The sequence below is a fragment of the Leptonychotes weddellii genome, chromosome 5 (assembly GCF_054177405.1).
Source record: "Leptonychotes weddellii isolate Sample4059 chromosome 5, ASM5417740v2, whole genome shotgun sequence".
NCBI classification, from domain to species: Eukaryota; Metazoa; Chordata; class Mammalia; order Carnivora; family Phocidae; genus Leptonychotes; species Leptonychotes weddellii.
Window position 1 is genome coordinate 111,394,250 of NC_138373.1, and position 22,693 is coordinate 111,416,942.

The 22,693-nt window shown below is 34.6% G+C and overlaps 1 protein-coding gene across 5 annotated transcripts in view; it reads left to right on the forward strand.

Moving 5' to 3' along the window:
- Positions 1–22,693, forward strand: part of USP15 (ubiquitin specific peptidase 15) — a 113,095-nt gene that overhangs the window by 28,522 nt on the left and 61,880 nt on the right. For 4 of the 5 annotated variants that reach the window (XR_014145741.1, XM_006740661.3, XM_006740662.3 and 1 more), the window contains exons 3-5: positions 3,317–3,447; positions 13,319–13,445; positions 19,517–19,662. Coding sequence is in view for 4 of the 5 variants with exons in the window: in XM_006740661.3 (XP_006740724.1) it covers positions 3,317–3,447; positions 13,319–13,445; positions 19,517–19,662 (404 nt within the window). In the remaining variant the exon portion in view is untranslated. Of the gene's footprint in view, positions 1–3,316; positions 3,448–12,321; positions 12,660–13,318; positions 13,446–19,516; positions 19,663–22,693 lie in introns of those variants that run through there. The other variant, XM_081821980.1, reaches the window with a different exon arrangement.

Below are 22,693 nucleotides of genomic sequence, written 5' to 3' on the forward strand. Positions count from 1 at the left end.
GGCGCCTGGGTGGCTCAGTTGGTTAAGCGACTGCCTTCGGCTCAGGTCATGATCCTGGAGTCCCGGGATCGAGTCCCGCATCGGGCTCCCTGCTCGGCGGGGAGTCTGCTTCTCCCTCTGACCCTCCTCCCTCTCGTGCTCTCTGTCTCTCATTCTCTCTGTCTCAAATAAATAAATAAAATCTTTAAAAAAAAAAAAACAGACATAATTTTCTTTTTTTTAGACAAATTAGATTTTATTTTATTTTTTTAAAAACATTTTATTTAAACTTAATTAACATATAATGTATTATTGGTTTCAGAGGTACAGGCCTGTGATTCATCAGTCTTATATAATACCAGTGCTCATTACATCATATGCCCTCCTTAATGTCCATTACCCACTTACCCAATCCCTCCACCCACCTCCCCTCTAGCAACCCTCAGTTTGTCTCCTGAGATTAAGAGTCTCTTATGGTTTGTCTCCCTCTCTGGTTTCATCTTGTTTCATTTTTTCTCTCTTCCCCTATGATCCTTTGTTTCTTAAATTCCACGTGTCAGTGAGATCATATGATAATTGTCTTTCTCTGACTGACTTATTTCACCTAGCATAATACCCTCTAGTTCCAGCCACATCATTGGAAATGGCAATATTTCATTTTTTGATGGCTGTGTAATATTCCCGTGTGTGTGTGTGTCCCATCTTCTTTATCCATTCATCCAGACATAATTTTCATATATAATTCTACAAAATTCACATTAGTCTATAGTTGCAAAATACAGATAAGTGGTTTTCTGGGGATAGAACAGTAGACCTGAATGGACAGGAAGGAGAGATTACTAAGGACTGCTAGGAAACCTTTGAGGGGGATGGATATATTCATCATTTTGGTTGTGGTGATGTTTTCACACTTGTATTGCTCTGTCAGAACTTAACAAATAGTTCACTTTAAATATGTGCAGTTTATTGTATATCATTTATGTATCAATAAATGCAGAAGTAACAAATAATCAGCTCTTCTGTGTTTAGCTTAGGGGTATTCTCTTTTTTTTTTTTTTTTAAGATTTTATTTATTTATTTGAGATAGAGAATGAGACAGAGAGAGAGAGCATGAGAGGGGGGAGGATCAGAGGGAGAAGCAGACTCCCTGCTGAGCAGGGAGCCCGATGCGGGACTCCTTCCCAGGACTCCAGGATCATGACCTGAGCCGAAGGCAGTCGCTTAACCAACTGAGCCACCCAGGCGCCCTATTCTCCTCTCTTAAAAATAAATTGATTGTTTTATTTTGTCCATTAGATATAAAATTACTATTGGATTCTGATAGATAATAAAATCATTTACCCATACTCTTAAATTATTGTGGAAAACAGCATGAAAGTCTTAATTTTTAAACTCTTCTTTCTTTTCCTAAGTTTTCTTCAAGGCTGTCTGTTAATAGTAGGAAGAAAATGGATGTTAGAGTAAACCAATTTGTATTTGAATCCAGTTTCTACAGTCTTCTATATGCGTAACCTTTGGCAAGTTAATTAATACCTGAATCTGTTTACTAATTAATTTGGAGATAGCTACCTCATAATATTGTTTTGAAAAGTCACCTGAGATAGCAGTGTTTTCTAGTAACACTTTGCACAGTACCTGCAATTTTCTGTATGTATGATCTTGGGCAAGTTACTCAGTTTCTCTAAAAATATTTTGCAATCTAAAATGGAGATACCTATCTTATAGGATTGTTTTGAGAACTGACTGAGATAACATGGTTGTTTACTGTAATATGTCTCATAGAATATGATGCATATAGGGGTTTAGAATATGTAAGTTTCTTTCACCTTCAGCAGACTAAAAATATGTTCCAAATTATCAGTTTCCCCATCAAGAATTTAAAATTACAACTAAGGTTTAAAAAAACTGATCTTAAAAATTAGTGCTTGGTTTGTATTTGCTATTGAAGTTTGTATTATACAATTCAGAGTTTATCATTTCTGCTGTGTTCAAAGTTTAGTGTAATTTGGGGTGCCTAGGTGGCTCAGATAGTTAAACATCTGCCTTCGGCTCAGGTCATGATCTCCAGGTCCTGGGATTGAGCCCCATGTTAGGCTCCCAGCTCAGCGGGGAGTCTCCTTCTCCCTCTCCCTCTGCTTCTCCCCCTGCTTGTGCTTATGCTTGTGCTCTCTCTTTCTCTCAAATGAATAAATAAAATCTTAAAAAAAAAAAAGTAGGTAATTCTGTGACCATTGATTGATCCTAGATGGAATAAATAACTTTATCTCAATCCTTTCAGAATTTTTCCTGCTTCTTGATTTATATTGTTACGTCTAATTAAGAATAGTGTGTTCTCATTATTGAGATGCTACTGAGAACAATTTTGCTTCCCATGTTTGTTAATTTAAGACTGGCTCAAATTGAGAAAATCTTCTTTATGTTGTATATAACTCGATGAACTATATCTGTTTCTGTACTTTGGAAATTCAGGTAAAAGGACCAGATAATAATAAATGAGTCTCAGATTAGGTCTGTCACGTAGGTATAACTCATGGTATTGCTTCTAGATGTCTGGCCTGCCCTGCACTAAATTTTTAGTTTAACCAGAATTTTGAAAATGATCATAAAATTAGAACCACATCTGAACAACTACCTCCACTTGAGATTTTGGGAGGAATCTAGATCGTAGGCCTTCTGGAATAATGATTTGTTTCATAAGACACGCTTTTGTGATTTCCATCATGGTTCCCAGCCCATGTGCTTTGGAGTCATTGTAAAAGGTTATTAATTTGCGTCTGAATTTCCTTCATCAGCTAATACTAGAATGACCACTGTTACCTTGTGAGGGATCTCCTACTTTAAATATTTGGGAAACACACTTCTTTCAGATCCCTTGTTATTTTAAGAGCTTAATAAAAATTATGTCTTTAAACACTGTTCTTTGACTACTGGTACACATTGAATCTTTTTAAAGCAACAGTTTATTTTGGAATATGTAGATTTATATGTGAACTTCTTCAGAGCTTTCTTCAGAACTCATTTAAATTCTTAAATTAGGGGCGCCTGGGTGGCTCAGTTGGTTGGGCGACTGCCTTCGGCTCAGGTCATGATCCTGGAGTCCCGGGATCGAGTCCCACATCGGGCTCCCTGCTCAGCAGGGAGTCTGCTTCTCCCTCTGACCCTCCCCCCTCTCATGTGCTCTCTCTCTCTCTCTCTCTCATGAGAAAAAAAAAAGAAAAAAAAAATTCTTAAAGTAGTCTCTATGAGTTTAAGTAACTTACGATATTTACGCTAAGGTATTTAGATATATGTACTATGGTTTCTTTTTATTTATTGAGTTTACTTTTTTCTTTTGCAGATGGTGATGCCCAGTCACTTAAGGAACATCTTATTGATGAATTGGATTACATACTATTGCCAACTGAGGGCTGGAATAAACTTGTCAGCTGGTACACATTGATGGAAGGTCAGGAACCAATAGCACGAAAGGTACATATTTAGAATAAGTGAATAAAAATATTTTTCTTGAACAGTTCACATTTTATTGTTAATTTAATGCCTTATGAGGCCTCATCAGTTATCTAGGAGAAAAAGACCATCAAAATGTTACTTTTACACTGTATAATAATAACAACAGCTAATACCTATAGAGGATTTACTATTTGCTAGTCACTGTTATAAGCAAATTATACATTATTAATAATTTAATCTTCACAGGAAACTCTATAGGGTAGGTATTACCTTCATTGTAGATAAGGAAATAAAGACAGAGGTAGAGAAAGTTTCAATTTAGAAACTTAGGCAACCTGTTTCCTTAATCACTGTGCTACAAGTTTTACAATTAAAGCCTAGAAACATTAAAAATGATCCATTATCTTTATTTTTTGGAACTAAAAAGTTACTAAAAAGTGAGGATCTTGTCATCATAGCAGAATACCAAATGTTTAAAGTAGATCTGTCAATCTTATGTAAGTATTTGTTAGTGTTTCAGGTGGGGAAGGGGAAAGAAGGAAGTGTTTGGGGACCGGAATCTCTGAGCATATAATTATTTATCTGTGTTGGTTTTTTCCACACAGAAACAATTAAAAAGCCAAATTCTGTAACACAAGGGTACAAACCTAGTAGACCAAACCGTACATGGATTTATTTGGAACTGATGCTACAGAGTAGCTATATTAACAATTTGTATGTATATATTGGTGGTTTAGGTATAGAATTAAATTCTATTTTCTAAATAGAATGTGAATGTACCTTTGGTTTAGTTCAGTTTAGTGTTGTTTTTTTTTAAGATTTATTTATTTGAGAGAGAGTGAGAAAGAGAACACGAGCAGGGGGGAAGGACGGAGGGAGAAGGAGAAGCAGACTTCCCCGCTGAGTAGGGAGCCTAATACTGGACTCGATCCCAGGACCCTGGGATCGTGGCCTGAGCCGAAGGCAGATGCTTAACCAACTGAGCCATGCAGGCGCCCTAGTTCATTTTAGTTTTGACCCTTAACTTCACTCAACCTTCTCTTATAGCTATTTCAAAATTAGGATTTCTGTCTTTTAGGAATTCTAGCCTTATACACATAAAATGACCTGTTGTTTTATCTGTATTTGCTAGAGAATTGAGTGTTTTGATCAATTGAAGGGTAGATTGTTTAGCTCTAAAACTGTTTAGAAGAAGAAGTTATTCCTGGGTTAAAGGAAAATCTGTTCCTGGAATATCTTCAAATATGCTGACCTGTGTTACTTTAACTTTAATGATAAACTTATCTTTTTTCTGGGCGCCTGGGTGGCTCAGTTGGTTAGGCGACTGCCTTCGGCTCAGGTCATGATCCTGGAGTCCCGGGATCGAGTCCCACATCGGGCTCCCTGCTCAGCAGGGAGTCTGCTTCTCCCTCTGACCCTCCTCCCTCTCATGCTCTCTCATTCTCTCTCTCGCAAATAAATAAAAAATCTTAAAAAAAAAAAAAAAATCTTTTTTCTTAATAAAGGTAGCATATTATACAATACAAGTATTTGGTATGGTAAGCAGACCAACTAATAACTTCATTGGCATTACTTTTTGAAAGAGGCCATTTTGGAATTTCTTAAAATCTGTGTCTAATAGCAAATTAAAATAAGTAAATAAATAAGTAAATAAATAAAAATCATGAAAATTTCACACAGGTAGAAAAAAAGTTTCTCTGTTAGGAGGCCATCCATTTATTTTTAATAAGATAGTTTGAATTTATTCAACCTGTAAGATAATATTTAAGCTTTAGTGTGCATAAAATTAACCAGAGTTTTTATTAAGATGTGTCTTCCTCCCAAATTAGTAAGTCTGGGAATTTCCACCTTTACTTTGCCCCCATGTGACTCTTATGACAATGAAATTTACTTAAAGAATGACTTTTTTTAAGGGTCTGAAGCCCAACTTTGAATTTTACTAATCTCTGATTGAATTGAGGAACCTAAGATTGGTAGACATCATGCAGAAACAAAGTAGTTAACCATCTCCCTGGGCCTCAAATCTCTAAAATATTTTGCTTATAGTGTCAGGCACTCAGTTAAAACAACAACAAAACGGGCAAAAATAAACATAAATGAAAAAGAAATACAGTGGAACCAGAATCCAAGAGAAGCAGTAGACAGTAGAAACAGACCCATAAGGAATCCAGATAGTGGAGTTACCAGACAGAAACTTTAAAATACTGTGCTTATTATCTTTAAAAAAATAAGACAGTGGAAGGACAGAACTGTTAAGAACCAAATATAATTCCAGAACTATTAAGATCCAAATATAATTCTATAATTCTAAAATAATATGAAAAAATTAAGAAGTAAATACTCAGTGTTTGAGTTTTAGAACACTAAATAGAGCCACAGAGAAAATTTGTAAACTAACATCAGTAGAAAATATACAGACTAAAACTTAGAGAGACTGAAGGATGGAATGCATAGAAATAAGCAAAGACACTTGGAGCACAGTGCATAATTTTAATATACATATAAGTGGGCTCTTAGAAGGAGAGGAAAGTCAGAATAGGGTAGAAATAACACTGGAGTTAATAGCTGAGAATTTTCTGAAACTGATGAAAGGTGACATGCTGTATAGAATCAAGAAATGCTGTGAAGGAGCCACCTGGGTGGCTCAGTCGTTAAATGTCTGCCTTCGGCTCAGGTCATGATCCCAGGGTCCTGGGATTGAGCCCCACATCGGGCTCCCTACTCAGTGGGAAGCCTGCTTCTCCCTCTTCCCCTGCTTGTGTTCCCTCTCTCGCTGTGTCTCTCTCTGTCAAATAAATAAATAAAATCTTAAAAAAAAAAAATGCTGTGAAACCCGTGCTAAAAAAATAAATACGAACAAAACTATACCCAATAAAATTATTCAAAAGCAAAGGCAAAAAGATATTCCTAATAGTAGCCCAAAAAAAGTCTATTACCTTCAAAGTAAGAATAAACAAAGAAATGATTTCTGAAGAGAAATGAAAGCTGAAAAATAACCAACCATCTTCAACATGATGAAAGAAAAGTAACTGCCAACTTAGAATGCTATAAGCAAGGAAAGGATTCTTCAGAAAAGGATCCTTCAGGTGGTGAAAAAAGCTATTTTCAGATAAACAAATTGATAGAATTTGTTACTAGCAGAACTGCACTAAAGGAAATACAAAACAGTCTTTAGAATGGAAGGAAATTATTCCATATGGAAGCTTGGAGACAGGAGAAAATGTAGATTGACAGCAGTAAATATTGTGAATAAATGTGTTAAGGCAGACTATTTAAAATGGTAGTAATTTCTTATTGAGATGAATATATGCATAAACTTTAAATATGTAATATTTGCATATAAGTTAAGATAGTAGCCTCCTTGGTAACCTCCAGTGAGCTAATCCTTGGGTAGTCACCTGTGGCCAGCAACATATAGCAGAAGTTATAATAGGTATATCACTTTCAAGATTAGATTTCAGGGTCAAGGGAGTTAAAAGGTACAAACTTCCAGTTATAAAATAGGTAAGTCATGGGGGTGTAAATATATGGTGATTATAGTTAATAATACTGTATTACATTTTTGAAAGTTGCTAAGAGTAAGAGTAAATGTTCTCATCACAAGAAAAAAAAATTTGTAATAGGATGGTGGACGTTAACTAAACCTATTGTGGTGATCATTTCAGAACATAGACAAATATTGAATCATTATGTTTTACACCTGAAACTAATATGTTATATGTCAGTTGTACCTCATTAAAATAGAAGAGATCAGATTATAAAAGACACCTTGGCTCACACTTGGGTGCACACGCCCTCTTGCTCTCTCTCATTTCTCAGTCTGGGGACTTCAGCTGCGTACTCAGGCAGCCTGTAGCGGGGCTCACATGGTAAGGAACTGAGATCTCTGACCAGTAGAGAGAAATGGAGGCCTGCTAACAACCATGTGAGTGAGCTTGGAAATGAATCCTCCAGTCTCATTCAGCTTTCAGATAATTGAAGCCCCAGCCCACAGCTTGACAGTTCAGGAGACCCCAAGCCAGAACAACCCAGCTAAGCTGCTCCAGATTCTTGACCCTCAGGAACTATGTAAAATAATGTTTATTCTGTTAAGTCGCTCTGAGTTTGGGGGTGATTTAGTATACAGCAACAGAAAACTGATAACTAATTTGGTACCTGGAAATAGTGTGTTGCCTTTACAAGATTTGAACTGTGGTGGTGGCTTTGGAACCAGGCAGGGAGTAGAAGCTGTAAGAACCTGCAAGAGTATTAATGAAAGCCTAAGGTGCCTTGAATAAATTGTTAGTAGAATTTTAGACTTAAGGAGGCTGCCAGTGAGGACTTACAGGAAAGTGAAGAAAATCTTATAGGAACCCATAAGAAAGTGATCTTTGTTAAAAGGTCGCAGAAAGTTTAGCAACATGTCAACTGCAGTGAATTGAAAGGTAGAAAATATATCTGGTAAGCTGAATGATCTGCCAGAACTGCCTGGTTTTTCTTGTGCCTGCATATAATCGGATGTAAGAAGGGAGAGAGAAACTAAAGAAAGGGCTGTTAAAAAGGAGCCAAGACTTACTAGTTTTGAGAATTTCTGGCCCCTCCAGATGACAGACAATGCTGAAACTATGATATGTTCCCAAGCAAAGATGAAACTCAAGGCACTGTCAGGAAAGCATGACCAAAAAAAGCCACAGGTACAACTGTAAAATTCTTCAAGACCTCAGAAAAATCAAACGTGGTGCCTCACAATACTGTTCAGACAAAAAACCCTTTTAAGAATTTCAGGGTATACTTTACACTTCCTTTCAATATGTTGCTTCTGAGAACTCTAGGGCTTCTAAGAAGCTTAAGAGTGTTGCCCTTCAGTCTTCTCAGCATAAACCCAAGATAGGACATATCTAGAGGACATTTGTGGATGTGACTTTTTGTCTAATGGAATGAGACTCCAGTGAGATCCACTGGAGACCTATGATGTTTTCAAGAAGCACTACCATCTTGGACTACAGAGACAGTGTAAAATCAAAGAAGTCTCCTAGACTCCTACAAGCAGGCGTCAGACTATTTACTCAACTGCAAACATGTGCTAACTTTTAAGAAAAATTATGACCCAGGAAGCAGAATCAAGTGTTGTGAAGACTCATTTTCAGGTAAGGGCAGAATAGGTCCTAATCAAGGAACTTTAAGTATTTGCCCAGGTGGATTTCAGAATTTCTATGGACCATTGACTCCTTTGTTCCTCTTTCCCCGGGGCTCCTTTTAACAGGAGTATCTAAAAAAAATTATCTTCTGCATGCCCCACCATTTTATTTTGGATGTATGTGGGGCAGAAAACTTACCTTGAAGTTCACAGAATTATAGATAAAGAGGAACTATACTCAAAATGCTTAAGAAACTATACCTAAGGATCCTTATCTGCACCTGATCTGATATAAATGACAAGTTTCTGACTTGGAGTTGATGTAATAATGGGATGATACTAAGGGGGCTTTGCAGGGAGTTAATGTATTTTACATGTTGTGGGGAGGGACTGTGACTTATTGCCTATAGGCAGCCTATAGAGGCACTCACATAATGAGGAGCTAAATTCTCTGCCAACAGCTGGAGAGGATCTGAGGACTGCCAACAACCACATGATTGAGCTTGGAAGCAGATTGAACAACATGATTAAGCAGCATGACCTAATTGACATACATTGCACTTAGTAAATGCAGAATACAAATTCTTCTTAAGTGGAATTTTTACCAAAATTGACCATTTGCTGGGCCATCAAGCAAATTCCACTATATTTGTAATGATAGAAATTATTCAGTGTATTTTCTGTCCCCAGTGGAATTTAGAAGTCAGTAACAACAAGGTAACAAGATTGTCTCCTAGCTATCTAGAAATGGAATAATATACTTCTAAAGTAATCCTTAGGTCAAAGAAGAAATACAAAGTAAAATTAAACGTTTTAAACAATGATAACAATACGATATAAAAGTGACTAAAGCCATTCTTACAAGGAATGTGATAGCTTAAATGTATATATTAGAGAAGAAGAAAGTCAAAATGTATTATCTCAGCAAGTTAAGAGAAGAAAAGGAAATTAAGCCTAATCAAGAAATAATAATAAAAAAATAGACAATTGAGAAACAAAGAGGGTTTTAGGGGGGAGGGGGGATTGGTTAGCCTGGTGATGGGTATTAAGGAGGGCACGTACTTGTGCTCACTTTGGCAGCACATATACTAAAAAAGGAGGGCACGTACTGCATGGAGCACTGGGTGTTATACGAAAACAATGGATCGTGGATCACTACATCAAAAACTAATGATGTATTGTATGGTGAGTAACATAATAAAATTAAAAACAAAAAAAATAGACATTAATAAAATAGAAAAAACCTACATTAAATGAACAAAGTTGACTCAAAAAACAGTGAAGTTAGACCAGTAAAATAAAACACGGGTCCTGGCAAGATTGATCAAAATAAAATAATGCCCAGGGGGTTTGGAGGGGGGGTCACCAAACTTTTTCTGTGAAGGGCCAGATAGTAAATATTTATGAGCCAGGGTAGTCTCTGTGGAAAGTATTCGTCTCTGCTGTTTTGGGTGCAGCCATAAATGATATATAAATGAATGGACATGACTATGTTCTAGTAAAATGTTATCTACAAAAATAGATGGCGAGTTGAATGTAGCCTGTGGGTCATAGTTGGCCCATCCCTGATCTTGGCCCTGGTTAATTAATGCCTACCAACATCACAAAAAGAGGGGCAACTAGATACTATTTGCACCTTATTTAGAATATCTCACTACGTATGAAGTAGTCTTACTAAAAATTGCGAGAATAAAAAGATGGTGAACTTTTCAGTTAAATGACATTTTAGAGATTTATCAGTCAATTACAGTGCATGGGCTTTATTTGGATCCTGATTCAATAAAAATGAGATGGGGACAATTTGAATATTGGCTGGATATTTGCTATTAAGGGATTAGTTTTATTTTTGTTAGGTGTGATGTGGTGTTAAGGTTCTTGAGTCCTTGTTTTTGAAGAAATATATCCTGAAATATTTGTGGATAGAATATTATATGTAGAATTTGTTATGTATTAACACCTATGATTTCATAGTTGAGTTATACTTCTCTACTTGTCTATTTTTTACCACTAGTAAGTATAGTACTCAGTAAGTGCTACAAAAACAAATGTAGCTACCTCCTCGAAAATAGTAAATGTGTCCGATTAGACCATGTCATCAAATTGTTTGAGTACCAGATTTCTTTAGAAGTAACTTTCTGTTTCCAAAGGGGAAGAAGTAAGCACTTGGAATTAAGTAAAGTTTCTGTGAAACTTTCATATGCCAATTTAAAGAGTACATTAGGTTTATCAATATATTTCATGACTTTCTACAAAATGCTGTCTAATATTTGCAGCAAAATGAACAAATTATATTTATTTTAATTCAATATAAATTTGTATTTCCTGCACTAATTTGTAAAGAGATTTTACCTTCATTGTGGCCGTCAATTAATGGAACTATTTTTATTTAGCCATAAGTTTTAAATTTTGGACAGGAAGCCAGATTTCATCTTATGCTTGCTCTTTGTTATAGTTCACTTAGAAAAAATATTTTGGCGATCACCTGTACTTCTGAAACATAACTATTACTTCTGAATATTCATGTTCCAGTCTTTTTTTTAATTTTATGTTAATCACCATACATTACATCATTAGTTCTTGATGTAGTGTTCCATGATTCATTGTTTGCATATAACACCCAGTGCTCCATGCAGTACGTGCCCTCTTTAATACCCATCACCAGGCTAACCCATCCCCCCACCCCCCTCCCTTCTATCCAGTCTTATTTCAAATGTGTATTTTAATGGTCATAATAATTAGGTAAGTATAACTTTGTACCTTGTTTTTTATAAGCCTGTTTCTTCCTGTTACACAGTCTTCATTATTTTAAATGATTATTTTTAGTGCATTTTTAATGAAGTAGTAGACTTAATATAAACAAATATAGAGAAGATGTTATATAAATAAATAACCTACATACAACCATAATAACACTAATACATAAAAATGCTAATTACTTTTCTCTGCTATGGAGCTACTGTATTCAAGCTTTAATTATTCATATAGTATGGTTCTTTCAAATAAAAATAGTTGGGAGGACAAACTCATATTTTCTTTAAAAAAAACCCAGCTTTCTAATACACTGCTTTTGGAAGTAGTAAAATGTCTTATGAACATAATAGTATTTAGAGTACTGATGATGAGGGTTTTAACAATATAAGATATTGTTGGAGAGAAGAAAAAAATGGTGAGAAAAATCCTGAAACCCAATAAAGTGGATTTTGAAATAATCTTGGTGTTTTGTTTTCATTGTTTATAATGACTTTCTAACAATTAAATCACTAGATTTTTTTTCCAGGAAAGTATCTATTGGTGTTATGAAAATTAATCCTCATTTTTTAAAACTGTGCTTATTTAGAAAAATATATCAATATAAATAATAATGAGGGATTTTCTTTTTTGTTATTTTATCCTGTTTTGTTATTTTATCCTGTTTTGTTATACCATTACTTGCTTTGTTGTTGATCATTCCTTTTTTTCCCCCTAAAAATGAGGCCTGTCGGCACCTCAGTTTTAGCAACCTACTATTGATTAGTATTAATATTATTTTAGGATTTTTACTCAGATATTAAGTCCCAGAGCAAAAATTTCTGATTGATAGGAATATTTGATTTCTGGTTTTTCTACTTAAATATAGCTACATGTAATCTTGTAAAATTAAATGATACGGTATCTTTTGCCACATTCTTAACCTCAAAATAAATAAGCATAAGAAATTTAAAACAAGTTTCATTAGTTAAGAGACAATTTATATATTAGTTTGTAAAATTAATTAAGAGAGAGGTGCATGCTGTTGCCTGTTTTAGAAATGTGAATATAGCAAGTATAAATAAGAGAATATAAATGATGAAGTATTATAAAAATTAGTGTTAGATTCAACATTAAATATTAGCTAAACTACATTTGAATTTTTTGAGCTAAAACAATTTCCCTGCAAGTGAAAGACAAATTCTAAGGCCTTTACTGAACTGATGCTAAGCTTGTGAGTTACAGCAGTTATTTGGAGCTTCCCTGTAGCCATATTTGTCTAATGTATCACATATCAGGCTGATTACTATTTTCAGAAGCAGTATTCATGACTGAAATCCTACAGTTAACCTTTAGAAGATCAAAAGGAAATATACTTATTTAAAAGGTGACCCTAATATATACATATTTTCTCTTTTCCTGCTTTGTTGCTTGCATGTTTAGCAGCTTTTTTTTTTTCCATTCGTTGCATAGAATTACTAAGAGTGTATTTAAAGGTCAAACAAAGTCATCTTAGGATGGAAAACTAACATATCAGTTACAGGCCATAGCTGAGTATTTTGGCAGCAGTAATTTGTGGAGTTATTTTAAAAGATTTATTTTAACATATAGAGTGATTTAACATACAGAGTTAGCTGTTGCTAACTGAAGTTTTATAAAATTTATCATTTTTAAAGGTTTTCTTCTTGGGATCAAGTACTAAAAGCTAGCAGTAGGTCTAGATCATTAATCAGAACTGTATTTACATTGGGGGTAAACTTTCTTATTATAAATACTGAATGAATTAATTATTTATGGTATACCAGAATATCTTCATAGATGAGTAGAATGCCTTTCCAAACTGTCTGTTAATGTTTAATATGATTATTCATAGTCTGTTAAATATTCCAAATATGTTTCTGGCTTTTTCAACTATTTAGTATCTCTTATTTCATATTAACAGTTTTTAATAGTTTTTTTTTTTTTTTGGAGAGCTGCAGTTTTTTTCTAAAGCCTTTAGAGAAATATATTGAGCTATAGCTAACACTGATTTGTTCTGGTTTTTAGGTGGTTGAACAGGGTATGTTTGTAAAGCACTGCAAAGTAGAAGTATATCTCACAGAATTGAAGCTCTGTGAAAATGGAAACATGAACAATGTTGTAACTCGAAGATTTAGCAAAGCTGACACAATAGGTAATGCAAGATCCTCTTTGTTGAACCATTGCTATTAGAAATTTAGTTGTAATTCTATTTCTTATATGCCACTAGGATGATAACCTTTTTAAGGCTTTATACTTAAACATTACAGATTTCCATCGCTGATGCAATCAATATATCTTAGCCTAGAGTTGAATTATTTATCATGTCTAGATCTACTTTACATTATTAGATGAGTTTATTTGTGCCATTTTACTTTTTTAAAAAAATCAAATAATTATTGTTTTAATTGAGCATTTGAAAAAATACATATGTTTGTAACCTGAGTATAAAGTAGAACTGTAAGTAAAAAAAAAACTTGATTAAATAAAAACTTTTCATGTAATGTAATATAGATATCCTCCATCATCATCATCATGATAATGTTTCCCCTTCTTAGCATGGAAAATGACAAACTTTTTATTTCCCTTTTTCCTGTTTATTCCTCTGGGCTCTGAATGCAAATTAAGTAGCTACTTAGATAAGGCAGTAGGCTTAGCATTTTTTTTTTTTTAATTTTTTATTTATTTGCGAGAGAGAGAATGAGAGACAGAGAGCATGAGAGGGAGGAGGGTCAGAGGGAGAAGCAGACTCTCTGCTGAGCAGGGAGCCTGATGTGGGACTCAATCCCGGGACTCCAGGATCATGACCTGAGCCAAAGGCAGTCGTTTAACCAACTGAGCCACCCAGGCGCCCTAGGCTTAGCATTTTTATGACAAATTGATTTTTTTTCTTTTTTAACAATGAGTAGGTTAGGAAATTATAGTCTCAAATACAAATGTACCTAACTCCCACTGTATATTTATAGATCTACATATATATTTATGTATCTACACATCTAAGTGCATATTGAAATGTGGGGGTTTTTTGTATTTAAAAGCCACATTTTAATTTAAGATCAAGAACGTGTTGAATGAGGATGCCTGGGTGGCTCAGTCGGTTAAGCGGCTGCTTTTGGCTCAGGTCATGATCCCAGGGTCCTGGGATCGAGTCCCGCATCGGGCTCCCTGCTCGGTGGGGAGCCTGCTTCTCCCTCTTTCTCTCCCCCTGCCCGTACTCACTCTCTCTCTCTCTCTGACAAATAAATAAATAAATAAATAAAATCTTTAAAAAAAAAAATGTTGAATGAGATGTTTTTAAAATAAATGATTATGGATTTAATAACAGAATTACAGTATTTTTTGATAAATCACAGCTCAAAATAAAAATTATAAAAGTTATTTATTTTCAAGTAAAGTTATTGGAAAACAAGATTAGTGGTAATAACATTGATCTTGTTGGAAAATGTAAACAGTGGAGACATAGCAGTTAATGCAGAACTTCTCAGCAAGAAAAAGATTAGCAAATTTATGTATAGCTTGCTTTGTTAAAACTAATCGTTATGTATACTTTGGTTAAAAGTAAATAAAAATATTTACTTTTGACTTTCACAAATATATTTGACTTTTACCACTTACCCATTTCACAGCAGAAGATACTAACAAACCTATATTTTTCATGAAATAACATCATCATTCTTCAGTACCCAGTGCTTGATTAATCCTCATGTTTTTACCAAATAGAATATTATGTATGAATTTGTTTTCCCCCTCTTTATTTACCTAGACCATTTATAAGTTTGCAATGCTGTTTAGTAAACTCATCTTTCTAAAATGAATGCTTAAAATATTAAGAATTCCGTATATAAAAGTTAGATATTTCCTTTTCTCCTTACCTAATTTCTGTAGAAAAATTATGTATAAATATGAGACAATCAGAAATCTTATTTTAGAACATTAGTTCACTGAATAATATTTTTAACTCATGAAGATCAGCTGGTTTAATTTCTGAATTCCGTACGAGCATTATGGAGTTCTGTTAAGTACTATGTAAGAATCTGTCAAAGAATCTCTGCTTCAAAAAGTTTATAATCCGCAAAGATTTTAATCAGCATAGTTTAAATTTACTAATACTTTAAAAAGCTACATACATTGTATATATGCCTTAAAATTGTAAATGAACTGAATTTTTATATAGCCTAAAGTTTCTTACTTTAGATTAGAGCAATGTTTGTCAAGACTATGGGTGGTCATTACATATTTTGGGAGTAAAAGAATGGAATGAAAAATATCAGAATAGAAAATGGCAACACATATGTGTATATTGGGTCACAATTTCTTACTGTAGGTCTTAGTTTTTAAGAGTCTGACTATATTACAGCAAGTTTGCTTTCTAAACAAAAGTTTTTGCTAAAATTAAACAGAATTTTAGAGACTTCATGATTATAGTTATCATAGTAGTTAGCCATTGTGGAATACTTACTATGTTTTTGGCACTTCTTAGGAAGCTTCTTATTTAAACCTCAACAATACTGTCTCCTCTTTGGTTAGGGGATGAAGTCGAGGCTTAGGAAGGTTAAATAACTGCTTAGGTTCACCCTTGTTCCAAGTGAAAGAGTCCGTATTTGAACACACAGTCTCATCTCTTAGTTGCCGCCTTATACAATCTGTGCAAAAGTTAATTGGGCTGATTTTGTTTTTCTAAAGGAAGTGACTGTTGAAATAATAAAATATGGGGATAATAGGAGATATGGGATGTATATTTTTCCCTTGTGGTCTCATCTTAATTAAAAATGATCCAAATATGGGGCGCCTGGGTGGCTCAGTTGGTTAAGCGACTGCCTTCGGCTCAGGTCATGATCCTGGAGTACCGGGATCGAGTCCCGCATCGGGCTCCCTGCTCGGCGGGGAGCCTGCTTCTCCCTCTGACCCTCCCCCCTCTCATGTGCTCTCTGTCTCTCTCATTCTCTCTGTCTCAAATAAATAAATAAAATCTTTAAAAAAAAATGATCCAAATACGTACATAAAACATAGCTATATGTTGTATAAATAGAATTAAGAAGTAGAAGTACCTGTTTTCTGTTTTGCCAAGTTAATAAAATGTCTCATTTTCAGCTAATACTACCTACACTGACTTTATAGTTGCCATAGGCAGGATCTAAATAATTAACCTCATTCAGAGCCAAAATATCTTATTTCTCTCCTTAAATTGACATATTTGGGTATAGAACATCTTCCAATAAGAAATATAAAATTCGTTTTTTTATTTTTTCTTTAAGGATACACTAAAAAAATAATTTTGTTGTAAAACTTATTGAAAAATACTTTATGAAAAATTTATTAATAGAATTGCTTAACTTATTAAATATTCTTACTAGAAATTTTGTCACAACAATTTATTTTTATTATATGAATAATATTTTTCTAACTCTGTAAGCTTTTCATTAACTGCCTAATGGAATCAGATTCATATATGGAAAAATCTACACACACTCTCAATACTTTGAGATTCTCAACTCAAGTGATCTTAATCTGTATCCCAACTTCAGGCATCAATTCCCTAGCTATATCCTAGCCTGTCATTATCTATAACTGCACCTGGCAGATCTCAATTTAAACATCCTGCTTTCTGGCTACCATTTACTCTGCTCGCATTCTCGCTTGACCCTGCTACATCAGACATCCAAACCTGCCACTTCCTTGGCACTGCTTCTATGATGGTTTCTAATTACTTCCACATTGATAAATCTAATGGTAATTTCAGTCTTCCATTTTCTTAACCTGCCAGCAAAAATTAACATACTCACTTTTCCATCTAGAAATAACTTCTATTTACGTGGCTTCCATGGCACAAGTTTTCACTGCCTGCATCTTCTCAGAAAATCTGAAAACATCCTCTTCATATTCCTGATCTCAAAACATCAGGGTGTTGCCATGCGTAGTCCTTTAATTTCCTCTTTTCTTTGGTGATTTCCTTCGGTGCCCTAGCTTTTTGCTTTCTGCATATTGATATCTTTGGAATGAATTTATATCTCCTGCCCAGAATTCTCCCTTAATTCCAGTTTCAGTCATTCCATAGCTTCACTTCTGTCTGATAGGAATCTCAAGATATAACATGTATGAAACTAAAGTCTGTCCTTCCTCCTCCAGAAACCTGCTGCCTGTCATTCTTCCCCATCTGAGTGATCACCACTTGTAGTCTTTCAATTGCTCAGGCTAAAAACCTTGGTATCATTCAGATTCTCTTTTTCTCACCCTGCGTGTAATCTAGCAGCATATCTTCTAAGCAGTTCTTCAAAATCTCTTCTCAGTCTAACCACTTAACATTGCTTCTCCCTTAGTTTTGATCGCTGCAGAAGCCTAGTCTCCTACCCTTAACATCCTGCAGTTTTCCACTAGCAGCAAAAATGTGAGTTAAATCATTCCACTTCTCTCCACTTCTCAAAACTCAATTGCTTCTCTTATTTTTTTTAATTTTTTTATTTTATTTTATTTTTTTTAATTCTTATGTTAATCCCCATACATTACATCATCAGTTGCTTCTCTTATTACTCAGATAAAGCAATACTTTCATAGCTCACAAGAGTCTATATAAAGGTCTCATTTCTACCTTGCTCATTTCACTTGAGCCACATTGGTGCACCATGCTGTTCTAAAACAGGCCAGATACATTCCCACCTCAGGGCCTTTTGCACTCCTTTCTTCTCCCTGTAATATTCTTCCCCAATATGTGAGTGGTTTACAAAACTCAATGAAGAGGAAATTCCCATGTCTGTATGTATTGTATTACATATGTAAATATCTGTGTATATTAATAGATAAGTGTCTGAAAGAAGAAATAAACAAATGTTAACAGTGGCTCTCTCTGTAGACATTTTATTTATATTTTCTAAATTTTTGCAATGAGCAAGAATTATTTATGCAATCAGGAAGAAAGTACTCATTTTTATTAGAAAGACTAAAATGACCTCCCTTCCTCAGCTTCTTCCTCTAGCCTCCTTCCTACATAATGTTCTGTTTCTTGATCTGTGTGCTGGTTATGTGGGTGTGTCCACTTTGGAAATTTATCATTATATACTAATGACCTGTGCATTTACACTTCAATAAAAAGAACAAAAAAAATCCACCAAAATGGAAAGCAGTACTGTTAGTATATTTTATGTAATTATTTAAATATTCTGGCTAATTTGCTCTTAAGTTTTCAGATCCACCTTAAGATTTCCTATTTATTTAATACCTTAATGAAAATCTCATTGACTATGACTATTAAAGAACTTCAGCTGCTAAATAGGGCATAAACAGTATTATTAGACTAAATTTAATGATGTAGGATTTCATGATGTAGGATTTCTTCAGAGAACATGTATTATTAGGTTTAGTATTTTAATGTTTCTTTCCAAAACTAACCAGGTATTCTAAAATGTAGAAGTATTTTATAATTCTTCATATGTCATTAGGTGTTTTACTGTTTTCTTGAGTCTAAGATAGGCAGGCAAGTTATTAACCAGAATTCAGTAGATTTAATAATATTTTCTAATATCTCTTTTTCATGTTTTAAAGATTCATTTAACTTTGTGGCACTGAAACTTAATTACATCTCTACTCTCCAATATGTGGGTACTCCTGTGTCTTATTTTATAGCAAGTTAAGCTGCTCCAGTTTAAAAAAGGCTTTTCCACTCACATAAATGATTTAGAAATAAGGAAAATATATAGTTTTACTGTGAAAACAAATTTTTACCAATACAGACATCCCTTCAAAGAAGGCACTTCCCTTTGTGTCCATATATTCTATTTAATTTTAGTTAACTATTCAAACTGTAAATAACCTAAAATTGGTTGTGTTACAGTTAAAAATATTTTCTATCTACAGCATCTCTGACTCATACTTTTTCTAAATCATAAACATATCATCAGAAGATATATTGAATTTATAGTGTGTAAATAGTTAAAGGTCATCCTGTATAATATAAATTATACTGTGGTGTTATGTGATTGAACTCTTCTCCCTTGAGAGATCTTAGTTTCCCCAAGTAATTATCTGTCAGAGTTATAATTACCATTTTGTTCCTAAAAAGCACACCAGGTTGTCTTTATTGTTCTTTATATATGTCCTACATATTTGTTCTTCTATTCTTGCTATTATATCAGTATTTTAAATTTAGGATTTTTATGCTAGTGAGCACTTAGCTATGTGTGGTATATTTTAAAATATTTATTATATTTATATATCTTTCCTCCTTAAATCTAGATACAATTGAAAAGGAAATAAGAAAAATCTTCAGTATTCCAGATGAAAAGGAGACCAGATTGTGGAACAAATACATGAGTAATACATTTGAACCACTGAATAAACCAGACAGCACCATTCAGGATGCTGGTTTATACCAAGGACAGGTATTGTTTAGCAGTACTGTTTATTTTAAGCATACTATACATGAAGCTTTTTGGAGTCACAAACTTTATTAATATCTTGATAATCTATAATGGGTTCTACTGTCTCTGGCTTCGTCTTTCTAACTCATCTCTTCCCTATTCCTGTTGATCACTAGCAGTAAATTTTGCTTCCCTCCTTGAGCTTGAGAATAACCTACTTTTTAAAAAGAAATTATTTTCCATCAATAAAACAGCTAATATAATAATATGGGTCTGCAAACTTTCTATAAGGAATCAAATAGTAAATATTTTTGGCTCTGTAGCCTGTATGGTCTCTGTTACAACTACAACTCTTCCATTGTAGTAACACAAAAGTCATGGACGATATGTAAACAACAGGCTTCATTTACAAAAGCAGTCAGTGAGCTAAGTGAACTGTAGTTTGCAAGGCCCTGGTAAGGTATCAACCTCCAATTTGGTCTTTCTTTATAATATAATCCAAAGAAATGAATGTGTTAAGAAATGAAGACATTTAGACATACTCAGCAAGTCCTACTGATTCTACCCTCTAAATATTTCTTGAATTAATCTATTCCATTCTCAGCCCTGTCTTTCAGTAGTGTCTTAACAGGTCCCTCTGTGTCTAGTCTTTTGTGTGTCCATTCTCAGTCTTCCATATTTCTGTTAGAACACTCTTTCTAAAATGTAAACCTCGATGTTTCTTTATTGTAAACCTTTCCTGGTTCCCTAACAATTGTAGAATAAAGTCCAGGCACCTTAACACAGCATGTAAGTCAAGGTTTGACCTTGTGGCTAGTCTTCCAGCATCTTTAGATTATCCTTGCCTCATGATTTATACAATGATTCATACAATACCAAACTGAACTGCTTATAGTTCCCTAAGCATACTATGCTATTCCCAACTCCTGTGCTTTCATCTGTGTTATTCCATCTGCCTGTTGTACCCTTCTTCCCAGTGCCTGCATCCTTCCAGCAAAAAGTCCTTTTAAACATCAAAATATTCAAATTAACCACTCCATTCTATCATGTAGTCTAATCAGATCAGATTGTTCATTCTTCATTCTTCAGATTCCAGCTCAAATGTCACCTCATCTCTTCAGCCTTTCCTGATCTGTTTTTCTCAATATGTATTTGAGGCACAAGGAGTTTTCTACTTTGGGGAAAAAATTACTCCCTTAACTTCATAATGATTTATGTATATGTCTTTTGTGACATTCATTATGTACTTTATTTATACGTTGAGCTTCTCCACTAGACTTTGAGTTCCTTGTTTTAGGACTTCATGTCTATTTATTTTTGTTTTTATTTTTAGTATCTAACACAGCCTGGTCCTCTGATATATGGAGATTTTTATTTTGTTCTGTTTTATTAAAAATAGTTATTGACAGGAGCACCTGGGTGGCCCAGTTAGTTAAGCATCTGACTTCAGCCCAGGTCATGATCTCAGGGTCCGGTATCGAGCCCTGCATCTGGCTACCTGCTCAGTGGGGAGTCTGCTTGTCCTTCTTCCTCTGCCCCTTCCCCTGTCTCTTTCTCTCTCATTCTCTCTCTCTCTCTCTCTCAAATACATAAAATCTTTTAAAAAATTATTATTGACATCAGTATTATGATACAAGTTGTGAAAAAAACCCAGAACAACTGAGGAAATTAATTTTTAGTAAATGTCTGCCATATGTCATGTATTGTAATAGGCTATAAAAACAGTGATTTTCATGGGACACCTGGGTGGCTCAGTCGGTTAAGCGGCTGCCTTCGGCTCAGGTCATGATCCCAGGCTCCTGGGATCAAGTTCCACATCGGGCTTCTTGCTCGGCGGGGAGCCTGCTTCTCTCTCTGCTGCTGTTCCCCCTGCTTGTGCTCTCTCTCTCTCTCTGATAAATAAATAAAATCTTTAAAAAAAAAATAAAAACAGTGATTTTCAGACTTATTTTAGCTATTATAGTCTTAAATGAAATCTTGCAAAAAGTACTATGTATTATAATCAAAATTTGAGCTAACCTGATTAAAGCTGGAGTAAGGAACTCGGAACTCTCATGGTTAGTTAACACCCCGCTCCTTAGCCAGCCAGTTCCCTCTTTCACTCCTTAGTTACCATCTGTAGGTCTTGAGATAGTTCCAGGAGTACAGTTTGGAATACATAGAATCATTTCTTTAAAACTTTTCAGTGATTGAGCCTATGAAATGGTTTTTATTCTATCCATCATGTGCATTAGAAAACTGAGGCTTAGAGAATTTAAGTAATTTGATGTTCTTGATAGGAATGCATTTATCAGATTACAGGTGACAGTATATTATTTTAATAAGAAGAAGGTTAAATATCCTTACTAACATTTGATCTTTCAAAATAAGAATGTTTCAAAGAACATGCTTTAAATTTTCCAGATTTTGCAAGTTATTTTCTGACTGATGATAAATGAACTAAACATTATCCTGAACTTTTTTTTTTTTAAGATCTATTTATTTATTTTAGGGGCGCCTGGGTGGCTCAGCCGGTTAAGCGTCTGCCTTCGGCTCAGGTCATGATCCCAGGGTCCTGGGATCGAGCCCCGCGTCGGGCTCCCTGCTCCGCAGGAAGCCTGCTTCTCCCTCTCCCACTCCCCCTGCTCGTGTTCCCTCTCTCGCTGTGTCTCTGTCAAATAAATAAATAAAATCTTTAAAAAAAAAAAAAAGATCTATTTATTTATTTTAGAGAGAGAGCAAGAGCGAGCAGGGGGAGGGCCAGAGGGAGAGAAAGAAAATCTCCAGCAGACTCCACACTGAGTGCAAAGCCCATCTCAAGGCTCAGTCTCACAACCCTGAGATCATGACTTGAGCCTCAGTCAAAAGTCAGACTCTTAACCAACTGAGCTACCCAGGTGCCCCTGTCCTGGACTTTTTAAAATTTTTACTGAAATTAAAGTAAAATGAAACATCAGAAAATAAAACAAAGATACGTTATTGAAGAGTTTCCCTCCCAAAATGGTGGTCTTTATCTCTTTCTCTTCCCTTAAGTGTGTGTCACACACACATTTAATTTAATTTTGAAAACTTT